The following is a 24,062-nucleotide window of genomic DNA, read 5'->3' on the forward strand; positions in this document are numbered from 1 at the left end:
TGCAGCCACAGCATTGAATGCTTCCAAGGTGGCTGGATATTCTGGGCTCCAGTGAGGTTGGTCCCACGGTTGCCCTCTCTGATGATCTGTTTGTGTCAAGTGTCCAGTAAATTCAATAACTATAAGCATGTCAGGTTTTCATGGGAAATACTATCTGACCAGATTGCTCAACGTGTCCAACTCACCATCCCATTAGGAATGGCCGCATGTTCTTCCATCATCACAATGGGGAACGTCCCTCTGCACAATCCCCCTCCCCCTCTCCTCCCACCCACCGTGCTGGAAATGGGAAATAACATGGTAAAATTTCTGGAATCACTCAGTGACTCAATTCTGTTCCTCAATGAATGGATTTCAGAGTTAGAATAAAGGGATACTTCAGCATACTCTTCAACTCCTCTCTGAACTTAGTCTGGGTCACAGCATAAATGCAAGTGTTGGTGCAGCAACTGAAGAGTTGCAGCATGAAACCCAATTCAAGCACCAAAGGATGGAGAGAAACAGATTGATATCCCAAACCTGACATTCGGTACCATGTAAAATAAAACATTAACAGTGCCCATAAGATGATGAAATTGCCCGAGATAACAAAGAGTAGAATTATGGATTTCCTGCGACTCTCCATCTCTGGGTCTCTGGAACTGTCTTCACTGCTGTGAGTCCGTAGTCTCTTGCGAACGCTGCTGCTCACTATAATGTGTCTGACAGTGAATCCATTGAGGAACAGAATCAGGACAAATGGCACTGCTGGATTTAGAATGTGATGGAGGAACTCGATTGGTCCCCAAATTTGAGATACCTGAACATCGAATGACATTTCACAAAACCAAGTATTGCCCTTCAACCTATACTGAGGCAGGAACATAAAATACCAGAAAATATTCTTTAAGCAGCTCAGCACAGTCACTGTTCCCAGGACCACAGTTGCCGTTTTCTCACTGCAGTATTTACTTTTCAGCTTCTGGCAGCAAATGGCAACAAATCGATCAAAGGTGAAAGTGACGGTGAAATAGACAGAACAGTCAGTAACTGCATAGAGCAGGACGGCGTGGATATTACAGATGGGGATGGATCGCCGGAAATAAAACTGGTCATCAAAAGTAATTGAAATGTGTCTCAATATCAAGTCAACGATAATGACCAGTAGATCAGCTGCTGCCATGGCAACCAGGTAGTGAGTGACAGATTTGGAGAGACCGCACTTTCCCCGGGAGAGGATCATAATCGTCACTAAGTTAACTGTGAGGAGAGGAAAATCAAACATCAGGCTGGAAGTAAAGGTAGCAGTTTCATTGAGGTTTTACTGAGACCCTCAATTGTGTTGGTCTCCCATTGATATATTCCATGAATGTACTTGAAAGAACGAATGAAAGAACAAATCTGTAATAAGGTGGAATATGGGAGTGCTTAAATGGCACATGTGATGTTATTGAAATTGTTCAACTGAATGTTGATTATCACCCACCCCTGCTTCCTATTCCTCCCGAACTGAAACACAATTACATTTCTTTTGAAATGATCACATTGCGAGGGCGTCAAGGTTGCACAGCGGCGAGAACTGCTGCCTCAGAGGGCCAGGAACACGGGTTCCACTCCTGGCTTGGGTCACTGTCTGTGTGGAGTTTGTACATTCTCCCTGTGTCTGCATGGGTTTCGTCTGGGTGCCCTGCTTTCCTGCCTCATTCCAAAGATGTGCAGGTTAGGTGGATAGGCCATGCTAAATTGACCCGAATTTCAGGGGGATCAGCAGGCTAAATATGTGGAGTCATGGGAATAGTGTGGGATTGTTGACGGTGCAGGCTCAATGGGCTGAATGTCCTCCTTCTGTACTGTAGGGATTCTATGAGTCTAAACACCCCTAGTGATGATGGTGTTTCAGGTGCCAGAATCTCTGGCCAGAAGGCAACACTATTGACCATCTGATACTGTTTAACCCCATCATTTTCCACGAGCTACAACAACAACTTGCTGTCCCAGATGCAGTGAGAGTCCAAAGTGAAAAAAAATCACAGAATCCCTACAGTACAGAAGGAGGCCATTCAGCCCATTGAGTCTGCACCAACCACAATCCCACCTAGGACCTATTCCTGTAACACTTCACACTTACCCTGATGATCCCCCTGACATTAAGGGGCAATTCAGCATGGCCAATCAACCTAGCCCACACTTCTTTGGACTGTTGGAGGAAATTTTAGCCCCCAGAAGATACTCTCAGTGCCACCCAAGTGATGCAGAAATCTCTGCACCATGTTAATGACGTGATTGGAAGGTCTGTCTCTTGAGCTGTGTATTTATCTCAATCAGAGGGAGAGATGCTAACACTTTGAAATGAGTTATTTGATGCAGTTTTAATTGTAGTCCATACAGCATCTCCTCCACCCCTCACCCAGCTCCACCCCCACACGAAAGATCACCGCAGCTGCTGCACCCCTTGCTCTTCTCTCTCCCTCCTAATTTCACCTGGATCACTCCTGGGCAATAATTTCAGACAATGGAATAAAGCCAGAGCCCGGTGGAACTACATCGCTGGTTGCGACTGCTTGGATCTGCAGTGAAATCACAACACAGCACCTCTCCAGTGAACTTACCGTGGCCAAGCTCACCGTTTTGTGACATTGTCTTTTGTTAGCTTCTTCTCTCCAAGGAGAGCAGTCCCAACCTCTCCAGTCTATTTTCATAACTGAACATGCTCAACCCTGGAACCGTTCTTGTAACTCTCTTCTGCACCCTCTCTAATTTGTTCACATCCTTCCTATAGTATGGTGCTCAGAATGTTACACAACGTTCCAGCTGAGGTCTAACTGGTATCTTGTACAATAGCATCAGAAAATACTGGAGGATTGCAGCAGATCTGCAGAGTGAAACAGAGTTAATGTTTCATGTTGGATTGATCCTTTTCCAAGATTGGCAGGATCAATAAAAGCACAAAAATGGAAGACTAAATGACATAAACAGTTAAAGAAGTGACAGCTGGTTAGAGAGACTTACGAGGGATGCCAACAATAGCCAGGATAGGATAGTAAAAGTGCTGAATAATCTTCAGTGCATATTGGATCCGATTTTGCAATGTGTTCCATTGCGAATCCACAGACATCATATAAAGCCAATAGGATAGATCCCTGCTCATTGATGTAACATTCCAATCCATTGTTTTCAGACTCTGATCCATTGTTGGAATATTCCAGTTGAGTCTCCTCGGATTCTGATCTCTCCCTGTCTCCGGAGCTGCGGATCCCTGTCACTGATGGCAGTGATACTCCTGCTGACACTCTGGATAATACATTGAGAGAATTCCCATATTAGTAGAAGCAGGCAATCCTCCAATTAAGATCCACGGAGACATTAATTATAGTCACTGAACAAACAGAGCTCAGTTAACTCCTTCCATTGCAATATTTTCAACATCACAAAGTAAAGCATTAACCTGGCCTGGCTGGGACATAATAGGACTTCAAGAAGAAAAGATGGATGAAAGAAGTGGACTGGCTGACATTGTTTACGACTGCATGGCTGTAGAGGGCTGTAGGCCTGTAAGTGTCCCATCCAGAAGACAGGCCTGAAAATATATCAATCTAAGTCAGTCTAGCTACTTTATGGTTTAATTTTAAATATATTTAAATTTAAGAATGGTTGGACTAATAAAACAGCTGAAGTTAACCACATGATTGAGGTTTTTGAGCAGCTTGAAAATGAATGCAGGACAGTACTGGGGTGGCACGGTGGTTCGCACTGCTGCCTCACAGCACCAGGGACCTGGGCCTGATTACCAGCTTGGGTCACTGTCTGTGTGGAGTTTGCTCATTCTCCCTGTTTCTGCTTGGGTTTCCTCCAGGTGCTCCGGTTTCCTCCCACAGCCCAAAGACGTGCGGATTAGGTGGATTGGCCATGCTAAATCGCCCCTTAGTGTCAGGGGAACGAGCAGGGTAAATGCATGGAGTTACAGGGGTAGGGCGTGGGAGGGATTGTGGTCGGTGCAGACTCGATGGGCTGAATGGCCCATGGGGTGGGGCCCATCCCGCCCAAGAGGCCAGCAGTATAGCGCTGTGTGGGCCATAGCGCATGTGCCAATCTGTCAGCACAGAGATCGGTGCATTCACACTAGCTCTGCGTTGTTGGCCTCCAGATTGCTGGTCTATCGCGCAAACCCCCATTGCTGGCCTTCTGACCTCCCCACCTCTGAACGCTGGCCTCCCACACATCCCCAGGCCAGCCCCAATCTCCTCGACCCCTTACCTGGACAGCCCCAATCTCCTGAACACCCCTCCTCCAACACACTGCCCCACAAAGTACAGACCTCCATGACTGCCTCAACACCCCTCCCGCAACAAGCCCTGATCCCCCCCCACCACATTGGCCAACCCTGACCACTTCCTTCTTCCCTCCCTCTCTCAGTCATCCCAAGTGCAGAATGGCAGCGGGTCCCCCACACCCCCACCTATCACCCACCCTACGAAGAGGGCCACTTTCCAAGGGGGTACTCCCTTTCCCCTGACCTTCTGGAGGGGAAGCCTCAATGGCCTCTATTCCCTCCAGTGGGGTGGAGCTACCTGTTCCCCATTAGTGGGGAGCAGGCGTAAATCTCACTGGAGTGAAGCACTCCTGACATGGGGAAAGACACAAGCGGGCAGAGACTTCAGTCCCGGACCCCCTAATCAAATGCAGATGGGGTCACGGGCTAAAGGTGAGAGGGGCGAGGTATAACTCAGATATCAGAAGGACGTTTTTTACACAGAGGGTGGTGGGGGCCTGGAATGCACTGCCAAGTAGGATGGTGGAGGCAGACACGATGGCATCGTTTAAGTCTTATCTGGATAGTCACATGAGCAAACTGGGAATGGAGGCATACAAACGAATGGTCTAGTTGGACCAATGAGCAGCACAGGCTTGCAGGGCCGAAGGGCCTGTTTCCTGTGCTGTACTGTTCTTTGTTCTTTTGTTGTTTGTTTGTGATTTCCATATTGTAGTTGGTTCTGTGCCAGTTTCCGATGTGGAGCTGATTACACTGGAATCTTAGTCTCGAGACTCACTGAGGCCGTGATGCCCAGCAAGAAGCCCACAAAATAGCGGCTGCTGGTGTCTCCCAGCAGCGCGCCCAAACTTTGTCATAATGGTTCTGCCGATACCTGCTCAAAATACAATGAGTTTTAACAAGTGCTCTCATTAGCTGACTATCTTGACCTGAAACTGCCCGACAGCATCACCAAGACTTGAACTGTTTGAGTTTCATTTATGGAACAGCTTTAGAATTTTATCTTCAGTTGCTGTTTAGCCTTCAAACAGGACTCCAGTCCAGCAGACTCCCTTCAACATCCATCTCTCCCTAGGACACAAGAAGCATTTTCTGCACCTCCAGTGAACTCAACCTGCAACCAAGTCCCAGGGACCAGGACCGGGGATTCTGTCAGAAAACCACCTGAAAGAATCTTCTCTACTCTGGACTCGGGTGAAACTATAACTCCTTTAGCAAAAATGAGGAGATAGTTATGGAACTCAGGGAGAGGGACTCTGAGGCCCTCGAGAAAATTATCACAGGGAGTGGCAAGGCATTGAAGGTATTGGTGTGCTTAAAGGTGGACAGATTGCCAGGTCCAGATGAATTGTATCCAAGGCTATTGTGGGAGGCAAGGGAGGAAATAGCAGATGCTCTGACTAAAATTTTTAATTCCTCCCTGACCACCAAGGGGACACAGTAAGTAGTCTCACAATACCAGGTTAAAGTCCAACAGGTTTTATTGTTAGCACAAGCTTTTAGAGTGTCACTTCTTCTTCAGGTGAGTACTGAAGGAGGAGTGACACTCCGAAAGCTTGTGCTACAAACTAAACCTGTTGGACTTTAACCTGATGTTGTGAGAGTTCTTACTATGCTTACGTCATTCCAACGCTGGCATCTCCACACCCAAGAGGACTGGAGAACAGCTACTGTAGTCCCACTATTTAAGAAAGTTGTAGAGACAAGACAGGGAACTACAGACGGTGAGTCTCATGTTGGGAAACTCCTGGAGATGATTCTGAAGGAGAGAATCTATCTTCTTTTGAAGAGGCATGGTTTGATCAGGGATGGTCAGCATGGTTTTGTCAGAGGGAGGTCATGCCTAACAAATTTGATTGAACTTCTTGAGCAGGTAACCAAGTATGTGGATGAGGGTAGTGCGGTTGATGTAGTTTACATGGAGTTCAGCAAAGCCTTTGACAAAATCCCACATGGGAGACTTATTATGAAGGCCAATGCACGTGGGATACAGGGTGACCTGACAAGATGGATTCATAATTGGCTTAGTGGTAGGAAACAAAGGGTGATGACAGACAGTTGTTTTAGTGACTTGAGGCCAGTGGCGTATCACAGAGATCTGTGCTGGCCCCCCTATTGTTCATCATTAATATAAACGACTTTGTGGAGGATAGGGTCAGTATGCCGATGATGCAAAGATTGGCCGAGTGGCTAACAGTGATATTGAGGTTGAGGCCCACATTGCCACCCGCTCGATAGTGGGGAGGTGCATGGGGCTCCTGAAAATGCAGTTCAGGTGTTTGGACCAACCTGTCGGGGCCCTACAATACAGCCCCCTGATTTCCTCCCACATTGTGGTGGTGCACTGTGCCCTTCACAACCTGGCGTAGCAGTGAAGAGACCTTTTGGAGGAGGAGGAGGAGGAAGACGTGGAGGCTGACCAGCCAGGCATAGCTGGGGAGAAGGCCACCCAACAAGAGGGGGAGGAGGAGGAGGAGGACAATGCCAAGCAACACTACCGAGGTGCTGGAGGGCTGGCAGCAAGAATCAGGCATGTGAGGAAAGAGAGGGCGGCACGGTAGCACAGTGGTTAGCGCTGCTGCTTCACAGCACCAAGGACCCGGGTTCGATTCCCAGCTTGGGTCACTGTCTGTGTGGAGTTTGCACGTTCTCCTCATGTCTGCGTGGGTTTCCTCCCACAGTCCAAAGATGTGCGGGTTAGGTTGATTAGCCATGCTAAAAATTGCCCCTTAGTGTCCTGAGATGCATAGGTTAGAGGGATTAGTGGGTAAATGTATAGGGATAAGGGGGTAGGGCCTGGGTGGGATTGTGGTCGGTGCAGACTCAATGGGCCAAATGGCCTCCTTCTGCACTGTAGGGTTTCTATGATTCTATGAGGCCATACTCACCAGGCACTTTGCTCACTAGGGGCCTGTGTTTCTGCATGTGGGTTCCATTCCCTCTACTATCTCCTGCAACATTGCAAAACAAGGGTAGTGGGCTTCGGTACGCTGTGTCAGTGAGTTTCTTTGGCAGGCAGGAAGGTGAAGACGACTCACTAAGCACCATTGTGATGATGTCCTGGCGCAAATGAGTCTGAATCTAGCTGAGTTCCGCATGTACGCTGGCACCTGGGCCCATGTCTGTGTAGTGGGTAAGGGATCTGAAAACCCCCTACAGAGCCCTGGGGTGGATGGGGTGGGGGAGAGGAGGGAATGGTTCGTGGGTTCTGGTGAACCAATGCCTTTATTTTCTCAGTGACACAGCGTTGAGGAGCCTCCCCAACTGACATCAACATGAAGCATCCCTCCGGAAACCATCGTGGTAACCCCATTCCTGTTCGAGGCAACTCTGAGACAAATTAGCTAGAGGTTGGTGGTGTAAAAAAACTTCTTGTTTACAATAGATGTGTCGAAATAAGTTTCAACATAAAAATTTGTGAACAGAAGAAGTTAGGGTGCTTAAAAATCTATCGAACTAGTGCAGCCCTCCACCTGTGCCTTCTTAATGGAACAACATCTTCCTAAACTTACATGACCTACCACTGCATCTTCGTGTATCCCCAGAATGGACTTTGGAGGTGGAGGGGGCCAGCTGCCTACTCACCCCATGGCCTGTGATGCGCTTGACCAGTGTCCTCAGGAGGGCTTGGATCTTAAGAGTCCTGACCAGATTCCAAGTGTCTGAGACATATCCATGACACCTTCTTTATCCTGCTGCCCCTGAGATGCCCCAGTGTCAGGAAGTGAGGAGTCAGAAGGTGTGACCACAGCTACAGTCTCCTGGCTGGAAGGCCCGGGCATGAACTCGAGCCCTTCCTCTTCCTTGGGGTTCTTGTGGGTCCCCTGGCTCACTCCATGTGATGATAGTGCTTCTGCAGTGAGCTCCAGAAGCTCTGGCATTACCCGATCCTGCCAATCCTGGATGACCACGTGTGTCCTCTCCATGGTGGCCGAGCCCTCGGCGATGGCCACCTGAGTCGGGGGCCACCTATCAACGGCATGGGCAAGTGCCGTCTGAGTCTGGGCCAAGCTCTGCTGTCCCTCAGCCATGACCCTCTGTGACTGCGTTCTCAAGGGCTGCTGCCATAGCCCGCTGTGTCTCCGCGCTGTCGCGCTAGGTCTACTGCAAGCTCTCGAGACTCTCAGCCATGGGCCGCAGATTCTCAATAAGCTTGTTGAAGTCCTCAGATGTGGGCCCTCTGTGACTCAGCCATTGCTTGTAACTTGCCATCATGGTGAGGATCCCCTGCTCCAGGCTTTCCACGATGGGCGCTACCCTTACAGTTTTTGGTCTGGGAACCATGCAAGACAGGCTGGTCCACCTGAAAGCTTTGAGATTCCTCCCAGCAGCCTTGCAGTGGGTCCAGTGTGGCCGTCAGCCCTTCCTGCATTCCCTGAATCTGTTGCTGCATCTCCATGAGGAAGAAGTGATGCCAGAGGCCTAGCACGTAGCCTGGGGCCATCTGAGTCCTCGCCTCCGGCAGGCCCCCGCGTGCCAGAGGCCCCAGACATTCCCTCCTCCACCCAATGTATATTAGCAGATATGTCGTGCTCGCCAGAGAGTGACCCAGGTCCCTCACCACTAACTGGAGCCACCGATGTGAGAATACCTGGGATGGTGAGTTGGGAGGTGGAAGCTGATGCCAAAAAGGTGCCACCCTCGGAGGTCCCTTCACCCACTTCCTCCGAAGAGTCTTTAGAGCTGTCAGTCTCAGGATGGGCGGGAACTGCAGCGGGGGCCTTGATTCCAGATGGTCCTGCTGCTTCCAGATCTGCTCTTGCAACACAGGACACAAGGTTAAGCGCAAAGGACACAAAGGAATCTGGGGTGCTAGAAAGTTACTTGACATTTCTCCATCGAACATAGAACAAAGTACAAAGAAAATTCCAGCACAGGAACAGGCCCTTCGGCCCTCTGAGTTTGCAGCGACCATGCTGCTCATCTGAATTGGAACCCCCTACCCTTCCTGGGACCATATCCTTCTATTCCCATCCATTCATGCACTTGCCTCTTAAAAGTTCACTATTGTTCCTGCTTCCACGACCTCCCCCGGCAGAGAGTTCCAGATACCCCACCACACTCTGTGTAAATAAACATGCTTTGTACATCTTGTTTAAATTTGCCCCTCGTACCTTAAACCTATGACTCCTAGTAATTGACTCAAATTGTGTGGAGGATTGACAGGCGCTCACTTCTCGATCCAGCCCGACTACGCTGTGGCTGACTGCTCAGATGTCATCCTCTCTGGCCGGCTCCAGGCCCACTGCTCAAAGAAGGTGAGGACCCTGAGGTCAGGGTCACCAGGCCCTGTCTGTTCCCTCTCCCGACAGCTACGGAGTCCTGTCTCCTGTGGGGACAGAAGGAGCCGTGAAAAAAATGTTGGCACGATTCCTGAAAGTGTCAGGGTGTGGCCCTCAGAAGGCAAGCCCAGTGATACTCTTGGGGAGGAGGAAGATGGTGCTTGGTGTCAGGGGCTGGAAGCATGCAAGGTGGGAGGATCTGGCTGCTTTGGGGGCGAAGATGGTAGATGGGGGTTAAGCGCTTCCCCTTCTGCCTGGATGAGGTCATTGATCTTGCAACGCTGCTTTGCTGTTCTGGGGGCCAGTGCCACGGCACTGACCGAGGCGGCTATTGCCTCCCAGGCAGCCACCTCCCCTGGGTCTGCGTCCTGCCGAGGGGAAAAGGGTTTCCCTCTGCAACATCCAGTAACCTGCTGAGGTCGTGCTTACTGAATCTGGGCACTGGCTACTTTTCTACTTCTTCCTGCACTTCTTGTCCATCCTTGGGGTTTTAATGGAGCTGCCTCTCATTAGGGCAGGTCAAGCGCAGACAGTTGAGAGAGGATTCCAGCAAGTTAAATGCAGTTTGCTTGTTAGCATTGAGGGGAAGGCAAGTGCACACTTGCAGGGGTGCTGATGGAGGTGGGGGAGCGGTGTGGTGGTTGTGGGGGATGGATCTGTGCTTCTGTGATGATTGGGCGCAGGAGAGAGAAAGGGAGGTGTCAGATAGCCATCGGAGTCAGGGGTAGATGGGGGCCACGTGTAGGTGGGTGCTGGGTGGGGGAAAGAGTGGCGGGAGGGAGGGGGTGGGGAGTGCTGCCATTGTGCCTGCAATCGGTGGTGGGGGGGAATGCGTGATCTGTCTGGGCAGTGGGGTGGTGGGGGGTTAAGTGGGTCAGTAATGTGGGGGGCAATCTCTGTGGGGCCCAGGGGGAGGCATTATCCGGCCCGGGAGGGATGTGGGAGAGGAACAGCATTATTTCCTTTTGCGCGTGTGCAGTTGGAGGCTCCGATCGGAGCTGCAGGGTTTTGGGCGAGTTAAGCCCCACCCACAGACTTCTGCAGCGAGAATCAGACTCGCTCAAAATTTTGCAGGCAGAGTATGTAGGGGCGGCCTAAAAACACGCCCAAAGATGGATCTGAAACTCTCGCAGTTTCAAGTCCACACAGCACTCAAGACATAAAATGGTACAATACTGCCCTATAGCACGGTTCTGTAAATGAATGTTTATCTTTTTTAATATTAACAAGCAGCTGGGAAATTTACAAAGAGAATATTAATATGATCAATTAAGAATTGTTGAAAGGCTTTTTAAACTTTCCTGCTCTTTTACTGTTGAGTTTGTTATGTTTTATACAGACAGTCCATCATGAACTGCATACTAATACTTATTTGTATATGGCATACACTATGCTGAAACTGCTCATATATCTAAATGTTGGATGTGCTCCCAGATTCCTTTACACCCAGTAGCTTTATCATGGGCAGATTTAATTGTGTGGGATCAGCTTACTCAGTCTTTTTGGGATCATGAGGAATAGCAGTAGGTTTTCCTGGGGCTTGTGATAGAGTAGACTTTTATACAAATTGATCCTGTGCAGGTGGGCCAGGTGACATGAACAGGTATTCACCTATTTTTAATACATCCAGTCCCACATCCAGCCTCACTTTAAATGAAGCAGAACGGAAACTGCAAGATATATTGTGTATTGAGAATAGAAGAGGCGCTGGAAGAGATTGGGGCATGAACAAGTGTCAACATTCGGTCGATATAACCAACCAAATTGGTCTGGATCCACCAATCGTAATCAATCTTGCATTATTTGATATTGCTTCAGGGGAAGCACACTTACCTAACACTCAATGGCACTTATTGAAGATCAGTAATGAGATGGTTGCCATGCAGGCAGTTGTGCGACAAAACATGTGGACATTTGAGTTCATATTGGCAGCTAAGGGTGGAAGATGTGCTTTAATTGGAACAAAATGTTGCACATACTTACCAGACACTTCAGAGAACATAATTAATTTGGCTGCGCACATTCAGAAGGACTTCGAGAAACTTAAAGAACCAACATCTTCTTTTCTGAGGAGCTGCAGAACTGACTGGATGAGATCACTTGGGACAAGTATAGTGCAAGGGATAGTATTTTACTCCATTTTCATTCCAATGATCATTATAATTGTGCAAGGGTTCAAATATTGCTGTTCTTTGGCAACAAAGTCAATGATGAGGACAGCAGCAGTGGCATCGATCCAAGAGGACAAGGAGATGTCCCTATGACTAAGTGCTCCGCTGGTTTATAAGAATATGTATTGCCAGACAGCTATTTGATGGCCTATGTGAGACGATATTACGTTTTCTTTATGATTTTTAAGTATTAGTGGGATTATGATTTCTACACAATTACATACATTCAGTATGTTATTGGTGATGACACCCAGGTTAAGAAGGAAGAAATATCTACTTCAATGCAAGGAGCATCCGGAATAAGGTAGGTGAACTTGGAGCATGGATTGGTACTTGGGACTACAGTGTTAGGGCCATTACAGAGACATGGTTAGAACAGGGACAGGAATGGTTGTTGGAAGTTCTGGGGTATAGGATTTCTGTAAGAGTAGGGAAGGTGGTAAAAGAGGTGGAAGAGTAGCATTGTTAATCCAGGATAGTTTAACGGCTGCTGAAAGGCAGTTTGAAGAGGATCTGCCTACTGAGGTAATATGGGCTGAAGTTAGAAAAGGATTGGTCATGTTGTTAGGAGTTTTCTATAGGCTCCCAAATAGTAACAGAGATGCGGAGGAGGAACTTGCAAAGCAGATTATGGATAAGGTGTGGAGGTCACAAGGTAGTTATCATGGGTGACTTTAACTTTCCAAATATTGATTGGAACCTTTATAGGTTGAATAGTTCAGATGGGGCAGTTTTTGTACAGTGTGTGCAGGAGGGTTTCCTGACACAATATGTGAATAGGCTGACAAGAGGTGGGGCCACATTGGATTTGGTACTGGGTAATGAACTGGGCCAAGTGTTAGATTTGTTTGCGGGAGAGTACATTGGAGATAGTGACCACAATTTGGTGTTTTTCAATATTGCAATGGAGAGGGATAGGGCCATACGGCAGGTCAAGGTTTATAATTGAGGGAGGGGTCATTCTGATGCGATTAGGCAAGAATTAGGGATCATGATATGGGAACAGAAACTGTCAGGGAAAGGCACAAATGAAAAGTGGAGCTTGTTCAAGGAACAAATACTGCATGCCCTTGATAGGTATGTCCCAGTCAGGCAGGGAGGAAATGGCCGAGTGAGGGAACCATGGTTCACAAAAGAGGTTGAATTTCTCGTCAGGAGGGAAAAAGAAGTGTATATAAGGATGAAAAACAAGGTTCAGTTGGGTTGCTTGAGGGTTACAAGGTAGCAAGGTATGAGCTAAAAAGAGGCCTTAGGAGAGCAAGGAGAGGGCATGAGATGTCCTTGATGGGTCAGATACTCTTATGTGAGAAATAAAAGAATGACCAGGGTGAGGTTAGGGCTGGTCAAGGATAGTAGTGGGAACTTGTGCATGGAGTCAGAAGAGATAGGAGAGGTGATGAATGAATACTTTTCTGCAGTGTTTACCAAGGAGGGAGGCCATGTTTTTAAGGATGAGAGTGTGATACAGGCTGATAGGCTAGAAGAGGTAGATGTTCTGAAAGAAGATGTATTAGCAATTTTGAAAAACCTGAGGGTCGATAAGTTCCCTGGGCCAGATGGGATATATCTTAGGATTCTTTGGGAGGCAAGAGATGAGATTGCAGAGCATTTGGCTTTGATCTTTGGGTCCTCACCGTTCATGGAGATAGTGCCAGAGGACTGGAGAGTGGCAAATGTTGTTCCTGTCTTTAAGAAAGGAAATAGGAATGACCCTGGTAATTATAGGCCGGTTAGTCTTACCTTGGTGGTTGGTAAGTTAGTGGAAAAGGTCCTGAGGGATAGGATTTATGACCATTTGGAAAGATGCAGCTTAATCCGGGATAGTCAGCATGGATTTGTGAATGGTAAGTCTTGCGTGACAAATTTGATTGAATTTTTTGAGGAGGTAACGAAGTGTACAGATGAAGGTAGAGCAATTGATATCGTATACATGGAATTTAGAAAGGCATTTGATAAGGTTGCCCATGGTAGACTCATGAAGAAAGTAAGGAGGTGTGGGATAAAGGGAAATTTGGCTGATTGGATAACTAACTGTCTGTCTCACAGAAGACAGAGGGTGATGGACGGAAAATTTTCAGACTGGAGACCAGTTACCAGCGGTGTATCACAGGGATCAGTGCTGGGTCCTCTGCTATTTGTGATTTTTATCAATGACTTGGAAGAGGGGGCTGAAGGATGGGTCAGTAAATTTGCTGATAACACCAAGATTGGTGGAGTAGTGGATAAGGTGGAGGGCTGTTGTAGACTGCAAAGAGAATTGATAGGATGCAGAGCTGGGCAGAAAAGTGGCAGATGGAGTTATTATTATAGTGTGTTAGAGTTCATTAACGGGGATTTGAGTTTAAGAGCCGTGGGGTTATGCTGCAAATATACAGGACTTTGGTGAGACCACATTTGGAATATTGTGTGCAGATCTGGTCACCTCACTATAAGAAGGATGTGGAAGCTTTGGAGAGAGTGGAGAGGAGATTTACCAGGATGTTGCCTGGTTTGGAGGATAGGTCTCATGAGGAAAGGTTGAGGGAAATGTGGCTTTTTTCTTTTGGGGCGGAGGAGGATGAGAAGCGACTTAATAGAGGTTCATAAGATGATGATAAATAGAGTGGACGTGCAGAGACTATTTCCTCGGGTGGATATAGCTGTTACCAGGGGCATAACTATAAGGTTCGTGGTGGGAAATATAGAAGGGATGTCCGAGGTAAGTTCTTTACTGAAAGAGTGGTTGGGGTGTGGAATGGACTGCCTGCTGTGATAGTGGAGTCGGACACTTCAGGAACTTTCAAGTGGTTATTGGATAGGCACATGGAACACTCCAGAATGATAGGAAGTGGGATAGCTTGATCTTGGACAAAGCTGGGCACAACATCAAGGGCCTGTACTGTGCTGTACTGTTCTATGATCTATGTTTGATGAAATCAAGAATCCAATCACTCTTTAGAATTTAAGTGTTTACTGGCTTAGCATTGGGCTAACCAATGGCCAGGAGGGGGATTGAAATGGGAAGTTCCTAATTATTAATAAGGTGCATAACAATACATTGAGACACTAGCAAGACTATTAGCAAAGAGTTAAATGGTCCTTGAACCAAAATTAGCGAGCCAATGAGATGAATAATTTACACGTCGCTGGATTCCGGGGAAGTGCCGGAAGATTGGAAAGCGGCTAATGTTACGCCGTTGTTTAAGAAGGGTGCCAGGCAAAAGGCAGGGAATTATAGGCCGGTTAGTTTAACGTCTGTTGTAGGTGAAATGTTAGAATCCGTCATCAAGGAGGAAATAGCGAGGCATCTTGAGGGGAATTGCTTGATAGAGCAGACGCAGCACGGTTTCGTTAAGGGGAAGTCGTGTCTGACAAATTTATTGGAGTTCTATGAGGATGTGTCTAGGGCGGTGGATAGAGGAGAGCAGGTGGATGTGGTCTTTCTTGATTTTCAGAAGGCGTTTGACAAGGTACCTCACAAGAGGTTATTGCAGAAGGTAAGGGGGCATGGAGTTGGGGGTAGGGTGTTAGCGTGGATAGAGCATTGGTTGTCAAATAGGAGGCAGAGAGTGGGGGTTAATGGGTGCTATTCGGATTGGCGGTTGGTGACTAGTGGAGTGCCCCAGGGGTCGGTGCTGGGGCCTCAGCTATTTACCATTTATATAGATGATCTGGAGGAGGGAACCGAGTGTATGGTGTCGAAATTTGCTGATGACACCAAGATTGGGGGAACGGCAAATTGCGTGGAGGGTGTTGAGAGTCTGCAGAAGGATCTAGATAGGCTGGGCGAATAGGCCAGGAAATGGCAAATGGAATTTAATGTTGGCAAGTGCGAGGTGGTCCACTTTGGCAGGAAGGACTATTTCTTACGTGGCGAAAAACTGCAGCAGGCGACGGTGCAGAGGGACCTTGGGGTCCTTGTGCATGAGTCGCAAAAACCCAGCCTGCAGGTGCAGCAGGTGGTCAGGAAGGCTAATGGGATGCTGGCCTTCATAGCGAGGGGGATTGAATATAAGAGTAGGGAGGTCTTGCTGCGGCTGTATAGGGCATTGGTGAGGCCGCAGCTGGAGTACTGTGTGCAGTTTTGGTCACCGCACTTACGCAAGGATATTTTGGCCTTGGAGGGAGTGCAGAGGAGGTTTACTAGGCTGATACCGGAGTTGAGGGGGTTGAGCTATGAGGAGAGGCTGAATAAACTAGGCTTGTACTCGTTAGAGTTTAGAAGAATGAGGGGAGATCTCATTGAGACGTATAAGATGATGAATGGGATGGATAGGATAGAGGTGGAGAGACTCTTCCCGCGCAGAAAGGATAGTAGGACTAGGGGGCACAGGCTCAAGATAAAGGGGGGCGCGGTTTAGAACGGAGTTGAGGAGGAACTTCTTCACTCAAAGGGTGGTGAATCTCTGGAATTCTCTGCCCGTTGAGGTGGTGGAGGCTGCCTCGCTAAATATTTTTAAGACCCGGGTTGATGGGTTTTTGATAAGCGAGGGGATTAAGGGTTATGGGGAGAGGGCGGGATTGTGGAACTGAGCTACGACAGATCAGCCATGATCTTATTGAATGGCGGGGCAGGCTCGAAGGGCTAGATGGCCTACTCCTGCTCCTATTTCTTATGTTCTTACATGTGTGGATGCAGTAAGAAAATTGAACAAATCTTTATGATTTTCCAACATATTTATTGAGATTTTGAAATACATTTTAAATGTATGAATCATTGCTCACTTCAGCAGAAAGCAGGTTACAGTAAAGGATGATGGTAAAGTTGAAGAGTTCAGAGCCAAAGGCCTGGGAACCCCGCGGTTAGTGAAATTCTTATCAGAATTGCGAGGGAACATTATAAATAGGCTCAATTCATTGTCTAGACTCAGGACATGGATGTGCCTGGACGCAGGACCACCTGTTCATGCAGGTTGGCAATGAACCGGTGGGGATAATCCAGTTTGATCCCTGCAGCAAGCGTCCAAGGTAACCAGGCAACCAGGAAGTGACTTTAGCCAAGTTTGGAGTCAGCATCCAGATTAAATGGATGAATGAGATATCATTGTACTGGATGATAGAATGGCTGGGGTGAACGTCAGAGACTTATTGATGTGTGCCTATTAGGTGTAATTGATATTAAAGTAATGTAAGGCAGGAATAATTGATCAGAAGATCTATAATTGATCTGTTTTTGACTGTAAACATTAGATTCACCAGAGAGATTCTGCCACTCTATTCCAGAGCTGCTTAACCTTTTTGGTGACCTCTGAGCAATTGCATGTTGTGTTTTTGTTAAATATTATGTTTTTTATACAGGGGATCTGTCTCATGAGTTTTTTATTGTCTGTAGTTAAAGACAGTACCGGCCATCTGAACTTACCCCACAGCACCATTGAAATCAATGTCCGTCTGGAAACTAACAAATTCCAATTAGAAAGAACAATTTTCAATCTAAACAAAGATGGTTACATCGATACGAGTGAACAGCGTAAATTAATTAAATTGACTGAGAGGTATGGCTGTAAAAAAACAGCAGGAAAACTCTGAAAGGAACAAGTCACTACATCCACCAGAAGTACATTCCATGAGAAAACGTGAGAGGGATCCATCCATGACTCACTGTTTAGAGATAGCATTAGATTGAAAGAACATGCTTACAACATTGCAAAAATATGAGAGTAATGGAGTATTGGGAGCACTTAGAAACCAGCGAAAGGTGACCAAAAAGGTAGCATTGATAAATATAATCATAGAATCATACAGTGCAGAAGAGGCCCTTCAGCCCATCCTGTCTGCACCAACAACAATCCCACCCAGGCCCCATCCCTGTGACCACATTTATTTACCATGCTGGTCCCCCTGATACTAAGGGGCAATTTAACATGGCCAGTCAACCTAAAGCAGACATCTTTGGTATATGGGGAGAAAACAGAGCACCTGGAGGGACGCATGCAGACACAGGGAGAATGTGGCAAACTCCACACAAACCGCGACCCAAGGCCAGAATTGAAGGCCGGTCCCAGGCATTGTGAGGTGGTACTGCTAACCACTGTGCCATCGTGCCACCATTAGCTGTCAAGGTTTAATATAGAATACACCAACCAATGATCTAAAATGGGTCGCAAGAGCAATATTGGTATATAGCCGTATTTACCAAAAGTGAGGAGATGTTGGGGGATGGGGTGGTAAAGGGAAAAATGGGGAATCAATAGATGTAAATTACCTGGATTTATAAAAGGCAGTTACAAAGTGCCACACAAATGGTTAAGAGGCAAGATGATTGTGCGTAGATTTGGAGGTATTATATCAGCATGAATAGAAGATTGGTTGACAGACTAATCGTGTTTCTTTCATGTTGTCATTGGTGGAGGTCCACAAGGGTTAGTGCTGGGCCCTCAGCCATTTACAATGTTTATTAATGTTTTAGGTCAAGGGATAGAGAGAGATGTATCTAAGTGTGCTGGTGATGAAAAGCTCAGTGGGAAGGTAAGCAGCGAGGAGGACACAGAGAGAGAGACATCAAAGAGATATAGACAAGTTAAGCGAATGGGAGCAAGGTAGATTATAATCTATGGAAATGTGAAGTTATTATAGAAAATCCAATTCTTTCAAATAGCGAGAAACTTGTAGGTTTTGATTTTCAAAGAGACTCGGGATTGCTTAGAACTGGAATGCAAACATTTAACAGGGGGAGCAGGTAATGAGGAATGCAAAGTGAATATTGACTTCTATTGTCAGGGGATTGGTGTACAAGAATAAAGAAGATTTACTTCAATTGTACAAGGTTTTGATAATAGCATATCAGGAATATTTTTGAAGCTTTGGTATTGACATTTAAACCAATGGAGGAGGAACAGTGAAGGTTCATTAAACTAGTGCCTCAGATGAGGGGATTGTCTTATGATTGGAGGCTGAACAAATTGTGTTCATTTTCTATTGAGTTCAAAGAATGATCAATGATCTCATTTAATCACTTCAGATTCAGGAGGGACTTCAAAGGGTGGATGCTGAGAGATCATTTGCTCTCTTGGGGAATATAAAACATGGGGAGCTGGTCATTTAGGATTGAGATGAGGAGAAATTATTCTTCTTAAAGGATTGCAAATCTTTGGTACTCTCTATCCCAGAAGGCTGTGGATGCTCCATTATTAAATACATCGAAGGCTCAATTGACTGATCTCCTGGAAACAGGGAACATGGAGGAAGGATGGTCTGTGCAGTTAAAGCCCAAAATCCACCATTAATCATACTGAATGGTGATGCAGATTCAGAACGCTCCAGTGGGCTGCTTTTCCCTGAATGGTGTTGAATTGCTTGAGTACTGTTGGACTTGCACTCATCCAGGCAAGCAGAGAATATCATAAGAACATAAGAGATAAGAGCAGGAGTAGGCCATCTAGCCCTTCGAGCCTGCCCCGCCATTCAGTAAGATCATGGCTGATCTGTTGTGGATCAGTTCCACTTTCCCGCCCTCTCCCCATAACCCTAATCCCCTTGCCTATCAAAAACCTATCTACCCGCGTCTTAAATATATTTAGCGAGGCAGTCCTCACCACTTCAACGGGCAGAGAATTCCAGAGATTCACCACCCTTTGAGTGAAGAAGTTCCTCCTCAACTCCGTTCTAAACTGTCCCCCCCCTTAACTTGAGGCTGTGCCCTCTAGTCCTATTGTCCTTTCTGAGCGGGAAGAGCCTCTCCACCTCTATCCTATCCATCCCATTCTTCATCTTATATGTCTCAATGAGATGTCCCCTCATTCTTCTAAACTCTAACGAGTACAAGCCTAGTTTATTCAGCCTCTCCTCATAGTTCAACCCCCTCAACTCCGGTATCAGCCTAGTGAACCTCCTCTGCACTCACTCCAAGGCCAAAATATCCTTGCGTAAGTGCGGCAACCAAAACTGCACACAGTACTCCAGCTGCGGCCTCACCAGTGCCCTGTACAGTTGCAGCAAGACCTCCCTACTTTTATATTCAATCCCCCTCACTATGAAGGCCAGCATCCCATTCGCCTTCCTGACCACCTGCAGGCTGGGTTTTTGCGACTCATGCACAAGGACGCTGAGGTCCCTCTGCACCGTTGCATGCTGCAGTTTTTCACCATGTAAGTAATAGTCCTTCCTACCATTATTCCTACCAAAGTGGACAACTTCACACTTGCTAACATTAAATTCCATTTGCCAGTTCCTGGCCCATTCGCCCATCACACTCCTAAATTCAGCACTAATGTTTGTGGACAATGGGGAGGAAAGCAGTGGATTCTCATCGTCTGATTTGCTCTTGCAGCCACAGCATTGAATGCTTCCAAGGTGGCTGGATATTCTGGGCTCCAGTGAGGTTGGTCCCACGGTTGCCCTCTCTGATGATCTGTTTGTGTCAAGTGTCCAGTAAATTCAATAACTATAAGCATGTCAGGTTTTCATGGGAAATACTATCTGACCAGATTGCTCAACGTGTCCAACTCACCATCCCATTAGGAATGGCCGCATGTTCTTCCATCATCACAATGGGGAACGTCCCTCTGCACAATCCCCCTCCCCCTCTCCTCCCACCCACCGTGCTGGAAATGGGAAATAACATGGTAAAATTTCTGGAATCACTCAGTGACTCAATTCTGTTCCTCAATGAATGGATTTCAGAGTTAGAATAAAGGGATACTTCAGCATACTCTTCAACTCCTCTCTGAACTTAGTCTGGGTCACAGCATAAATGCAAGTGTTGGTGCAGCAACTGAAGAGTTGCAGCATGAAACCCAATTCAAGCACCAAAGGATGGAGTGAAACAGATTGATATCCCAAACCTGACATTCGGTACCATGTAAAATAAAACATTAACAGTGCCCATAAGATGATGAAATTGCCCGAGATAACAAAGAGTAGAATTATGGATTTCCTGCGACTCTCCATCTCTGGGTCTCTGGAACTGTCTTCACTGCTGTGAGTCCGTAGTCTCTTGCGAACGCTGCTGCTCACTATAATGTGTCTGACAGTGAATCCATTGAGGAACAGAATCAGGACAAATGGCACTGCTGGATTTAGAATGTGATGGAGGAACTCGATTGGTCCCCAAATTTGAGATACCTGAACATCGAATGACATTTCACAAAACCAAGTATTGCCCTTCAACCTATACTGAGGCAGGAACATAAAATACCAGAAAATATTCTTTAAGCAGCTCAGCACAGTCACTGTTCCCAGGACCACAGTTGCCGTTTTCTCACTGCAGTATTTACTTTTCAGCTTCTGGCAGCAAATGGCAACAAATCGATCAAAGGTGAAAGTGACGGTGAAATAGACAGAACAGTCAGTAACTGCATAGAGCAGGACGGCGTGGATATTACAGATGGGGATGGATCGCCGGAAATAAAACTGGTCATCAAAAGTAATTGAAATGTGTCTCAATATCAAGTCAACGATAATGACCAGTAGATCAGCTGCTGCCATGGCAACCAGGTAGTGAGTGACAGATTTGGAGAGACCGCACTTTCCCCGGGAGAGGATCATAATCGTCACTAAGTTAACTGTGAGGAGAGGAAAATCAAACATCAGGCTGGAAGTAAAGGTAGCAGTTTCATTGAGGTTTTACTGAGACCCTCAATTGTGTTGGTCTCCCATTGATATATTCCATGAATGTACTTGAAAGAACGAATGAAAGAACAAATCTGTAATAAGGTGGAATATGGGAGTGCTTAAATGGCACATGTGATGTTATTGAAATTGTTCAACTGAATGTTGATTATCACCCACCCCTGCTTCCTATTCCTCCCGAACTGAAACACAATTACATTTCTTTTGAAATGATCACATTGCGAGGGCGTCAAGGTTGCACAGCGGCGAGAACTGCTGCCTCAGAGGGCCAGGAACACGGGTTCCACTCCTGGCTTGGGTCACTGTCTGTGTGGAGTTTGTACATTCTCCCTGTGTCTGCATGGGTTTCGTCTGGGTGCCCTGCTTTCCTGCCTCATTCCAAAGATGTGCAGGTTAGGTGGATAGGCCATGCTAAATTGACCCGAATTTCAGGGGGATCAGCAGGCTAAATATGTGGAGTCATGGGAATAGTGTGGGATTGTTGACGGTGCAGGCTCAATGGGCTGAATGTCCTCCTTCTGTACTGTAGGGATTCTATGAGTCTAAACACCCCTAGTGATGATGGTGTTTCAGGTGCCAGAATCTCTGGCCAGAAGGCAACACTATTGACCATCTGATACTGTTTAACCCCATCATTTTCCACGAGCTACAACAACAACTTGCTGTCCCAGATGCAGTGAGAGTCCAAAGTGAAAAAAAATCACAGAATCCCTACAGTACAGAAGGAGGCCATTCAGCCCATTGAGTCTGCACCAACCACAATCCCACCTAGGACCTATTCCTGTAACACTTCACACTTACCCTGATGATCCCCCTGACATTAAGGGGCAATTCAGCATGGCCAATCAACCTAGCCCACACTTCTTTGGACTGTTGGAGGAAATTTTAGCCCCCAGAAGATACTCTCAGTGCCACCCAAGTGATGCAGAAATCTCTGCACCATGTTAATGACGTGATTGGAAGGTCTGTCTCTTGAGCTGTGTATTTATCTCAATCAGAGGGAGAGATGCTAACACTTTGAAATGAGTTATTTGATGCAGTTTTAATTGTAGTCCATACAGCATCTCCTCCACCCCTCACCCAGCTCCACCCCCACACGAAAGATCACCGCAGCTGCTGCACCCCTTGCTCTTCTCTCTCCCTCCTAATTTCACCTGGATCACTCCTGGGCAATAATTTCAGACAATGGAATAAAGCCAGAGCCCGGTGGAACTACATCGCTGGTTGCGACTGCTTGGATCTGCAGTGAAATCACAACACAGCACCTCTCCAGTGAACTTACCGTGGCCAAGCTCACCGTTTTGTGACATTGTCTTTTGTTAGCTTCTTCTCTCCAAGGAGAGCAGTCCCAACCTCTCCAGTCTATTTTCATAACTGAACATGCTCAACCCTGGAACCGTTCTTGTAACTCTCTTCTGCACCCTCTCTAATTTGTTCACATCCTTCCTATAGTATGGTGCTCAGAATGTTACACAACGTTCCAGCTGAGGTCTAACTGGTATCTTGTACAATAGCATCAGAAAATACTGGAGGATTGCAGCAGATCTGCAGAGTGAAACAGAGTTAATGTTTCATGTTGGATTGATCCTTTTCCAAGATTGGCAGGATCAATAAAAGCACAAAAATGGAAGACTAAATGACATAAACAGTTAAAGAAGTGACAGCTGGTTAGAGAGACTTACGAGGGATGCCAACAATAGCCAGGATAGGATAGTAAAAGTGCTGAATAATCTTCAGTGCATATTGGATCCGATTTTGCAATGTGTTCCATTGCGAATCCACAGACATCATATAAAGCCAATAGGATAGATCCCTGCTCATTGATGTAACATTCCAATCCATTGTTTTCAGACTCTGATCCATTGTTGGAATATTCCAGTTGAGTCTCCTCGGATTCTGATCTCTCCCTGTCTCCGGAGCTGCGGATCCCTGTCACTGATGGCAGTGATACTCCTGCTGACACTCTGGATAATACATTGAGAGAATTCCCATATTAGTAGAAGCAGGCAATCCTCCAATTAAGATCCACGGAGACATTAATTATAGTCACTGAACAAACAGAGCTCAGTTAACTCCTTCCATTGCAATATTTTCAACATCACAAAGTAAAGCATTAACCTGGCCTGGCTGGGACATAATAGGACTTCAAGAAGAAAAGATGGATGAAAGAAGTGGACTGGCTGACATTGTTTACGACTGCATGGCTGTAGAGGGCTGTAGGCCTGTAAGTGTCCCATCCAGAAGACAGGCCTGAAAATATATCAATCTAAGTCAGTCTAGCTACTTTACGGTTTAATTTTAAATATATTTAAATTTAAGAATGGTTGGACTAATAAAACAGCTGAAGTTAACCACATGATTGAGGTTTTTGAGCAGCTTGAAAATGAATGCAGGACAGTACTGGGGTGGCACGGTGGTTCGCACTGCTGCCTCACAGCACCAGGGACCTGGGCCTGATTACCAGCTTGGGTCACTGTCTGTGTGGAGTTTGCTCATTCTCCCTGTTTCTGCTTGGGTTTCCTCCAGGTGCTCCGGTTTCCTCCCACAGCCCAAAGACGTGCGGATTAGGTGGATTGGCCATGCTAAATCGCCCCTTAGTGTCAGGGGAACGAGCAGGGTAAATGCATGGAGTTACAGGGGTAGGGCGTGGGAGGGATTGTGGTCGGTGCAGACTCGATGGGCTGAATGGCCCATGGGGTGGGGCCCATCCCGCCCAAGAGGCCAGCAGTATAGCGCTGTGTGGGCCATAGCGCATGTGCCAATCTGTCAGCACAGAGATCGGTGCATTCACACTAGCTCTGCGTTGTTGGC

General features: G+C 46.8%; 2 protein-coding genes across 2 annotated transcripts; both read right to left on the minus strand.

The window, feature by feature from the left end:
- Positions 1-340: 340 nt before the first annotated feature.
- LOC145338070 (putative G-protein coupled receptor 139) lies at positions 341-3,094 on the minus strand. Its single transcript, XM_080182855.1, has 2 exons — positions 2,989-3,094; positions 341-1,239 (listed from the first exon to the last, which is right to left on the minus strand). Exons 1-2 carry the CDS (start codon positions 3,092-3,094, stop codon positions 341-343), a joined length of 1,005 nt encoding a protein of 334 aa, XP_080038981.1.
- A 17,191-nt stretch (positions 3,095-20,285) lies between these two features.
- Positions 20,286-23,039, minus strand: LOC145338071 (putative G-protein coupled receptor 139). Its single transcript, XM_080182856.1, has 2 exons — positions 22,934-23,039; positions 20,286-21,184 (listed from the first exon to the last, which is right to left on the minus strand). Exons 1-2 carry the CDS (start codon positions 23,037-23,039, stop codon positions 20,286-20,288), a joined length of 1,005 nt encoding a protein of 334 aa, XP_080038982.1.
- Positions 23,040-24,062: the final 1,023 nt, after the last annotated feature.

Source organism: Carcharhinus amblyrhynchos, unplaced genomic scaffold (assembly GCF_965287045.1).
Source record: "Carcharhinus amblyrhynchos unplaced genomic scaffold, sCarAmb.v2.hapA scaffold_92, whole genome shotgun sequence".
Taxonomy (NCBI): Eukaryota; Metazoa; Chordata; class Chondrichthyes; order Carcharhiniformes; family Carcharhinidae; genus Carcharhinus; species Carcharhinus amblyrhynchos.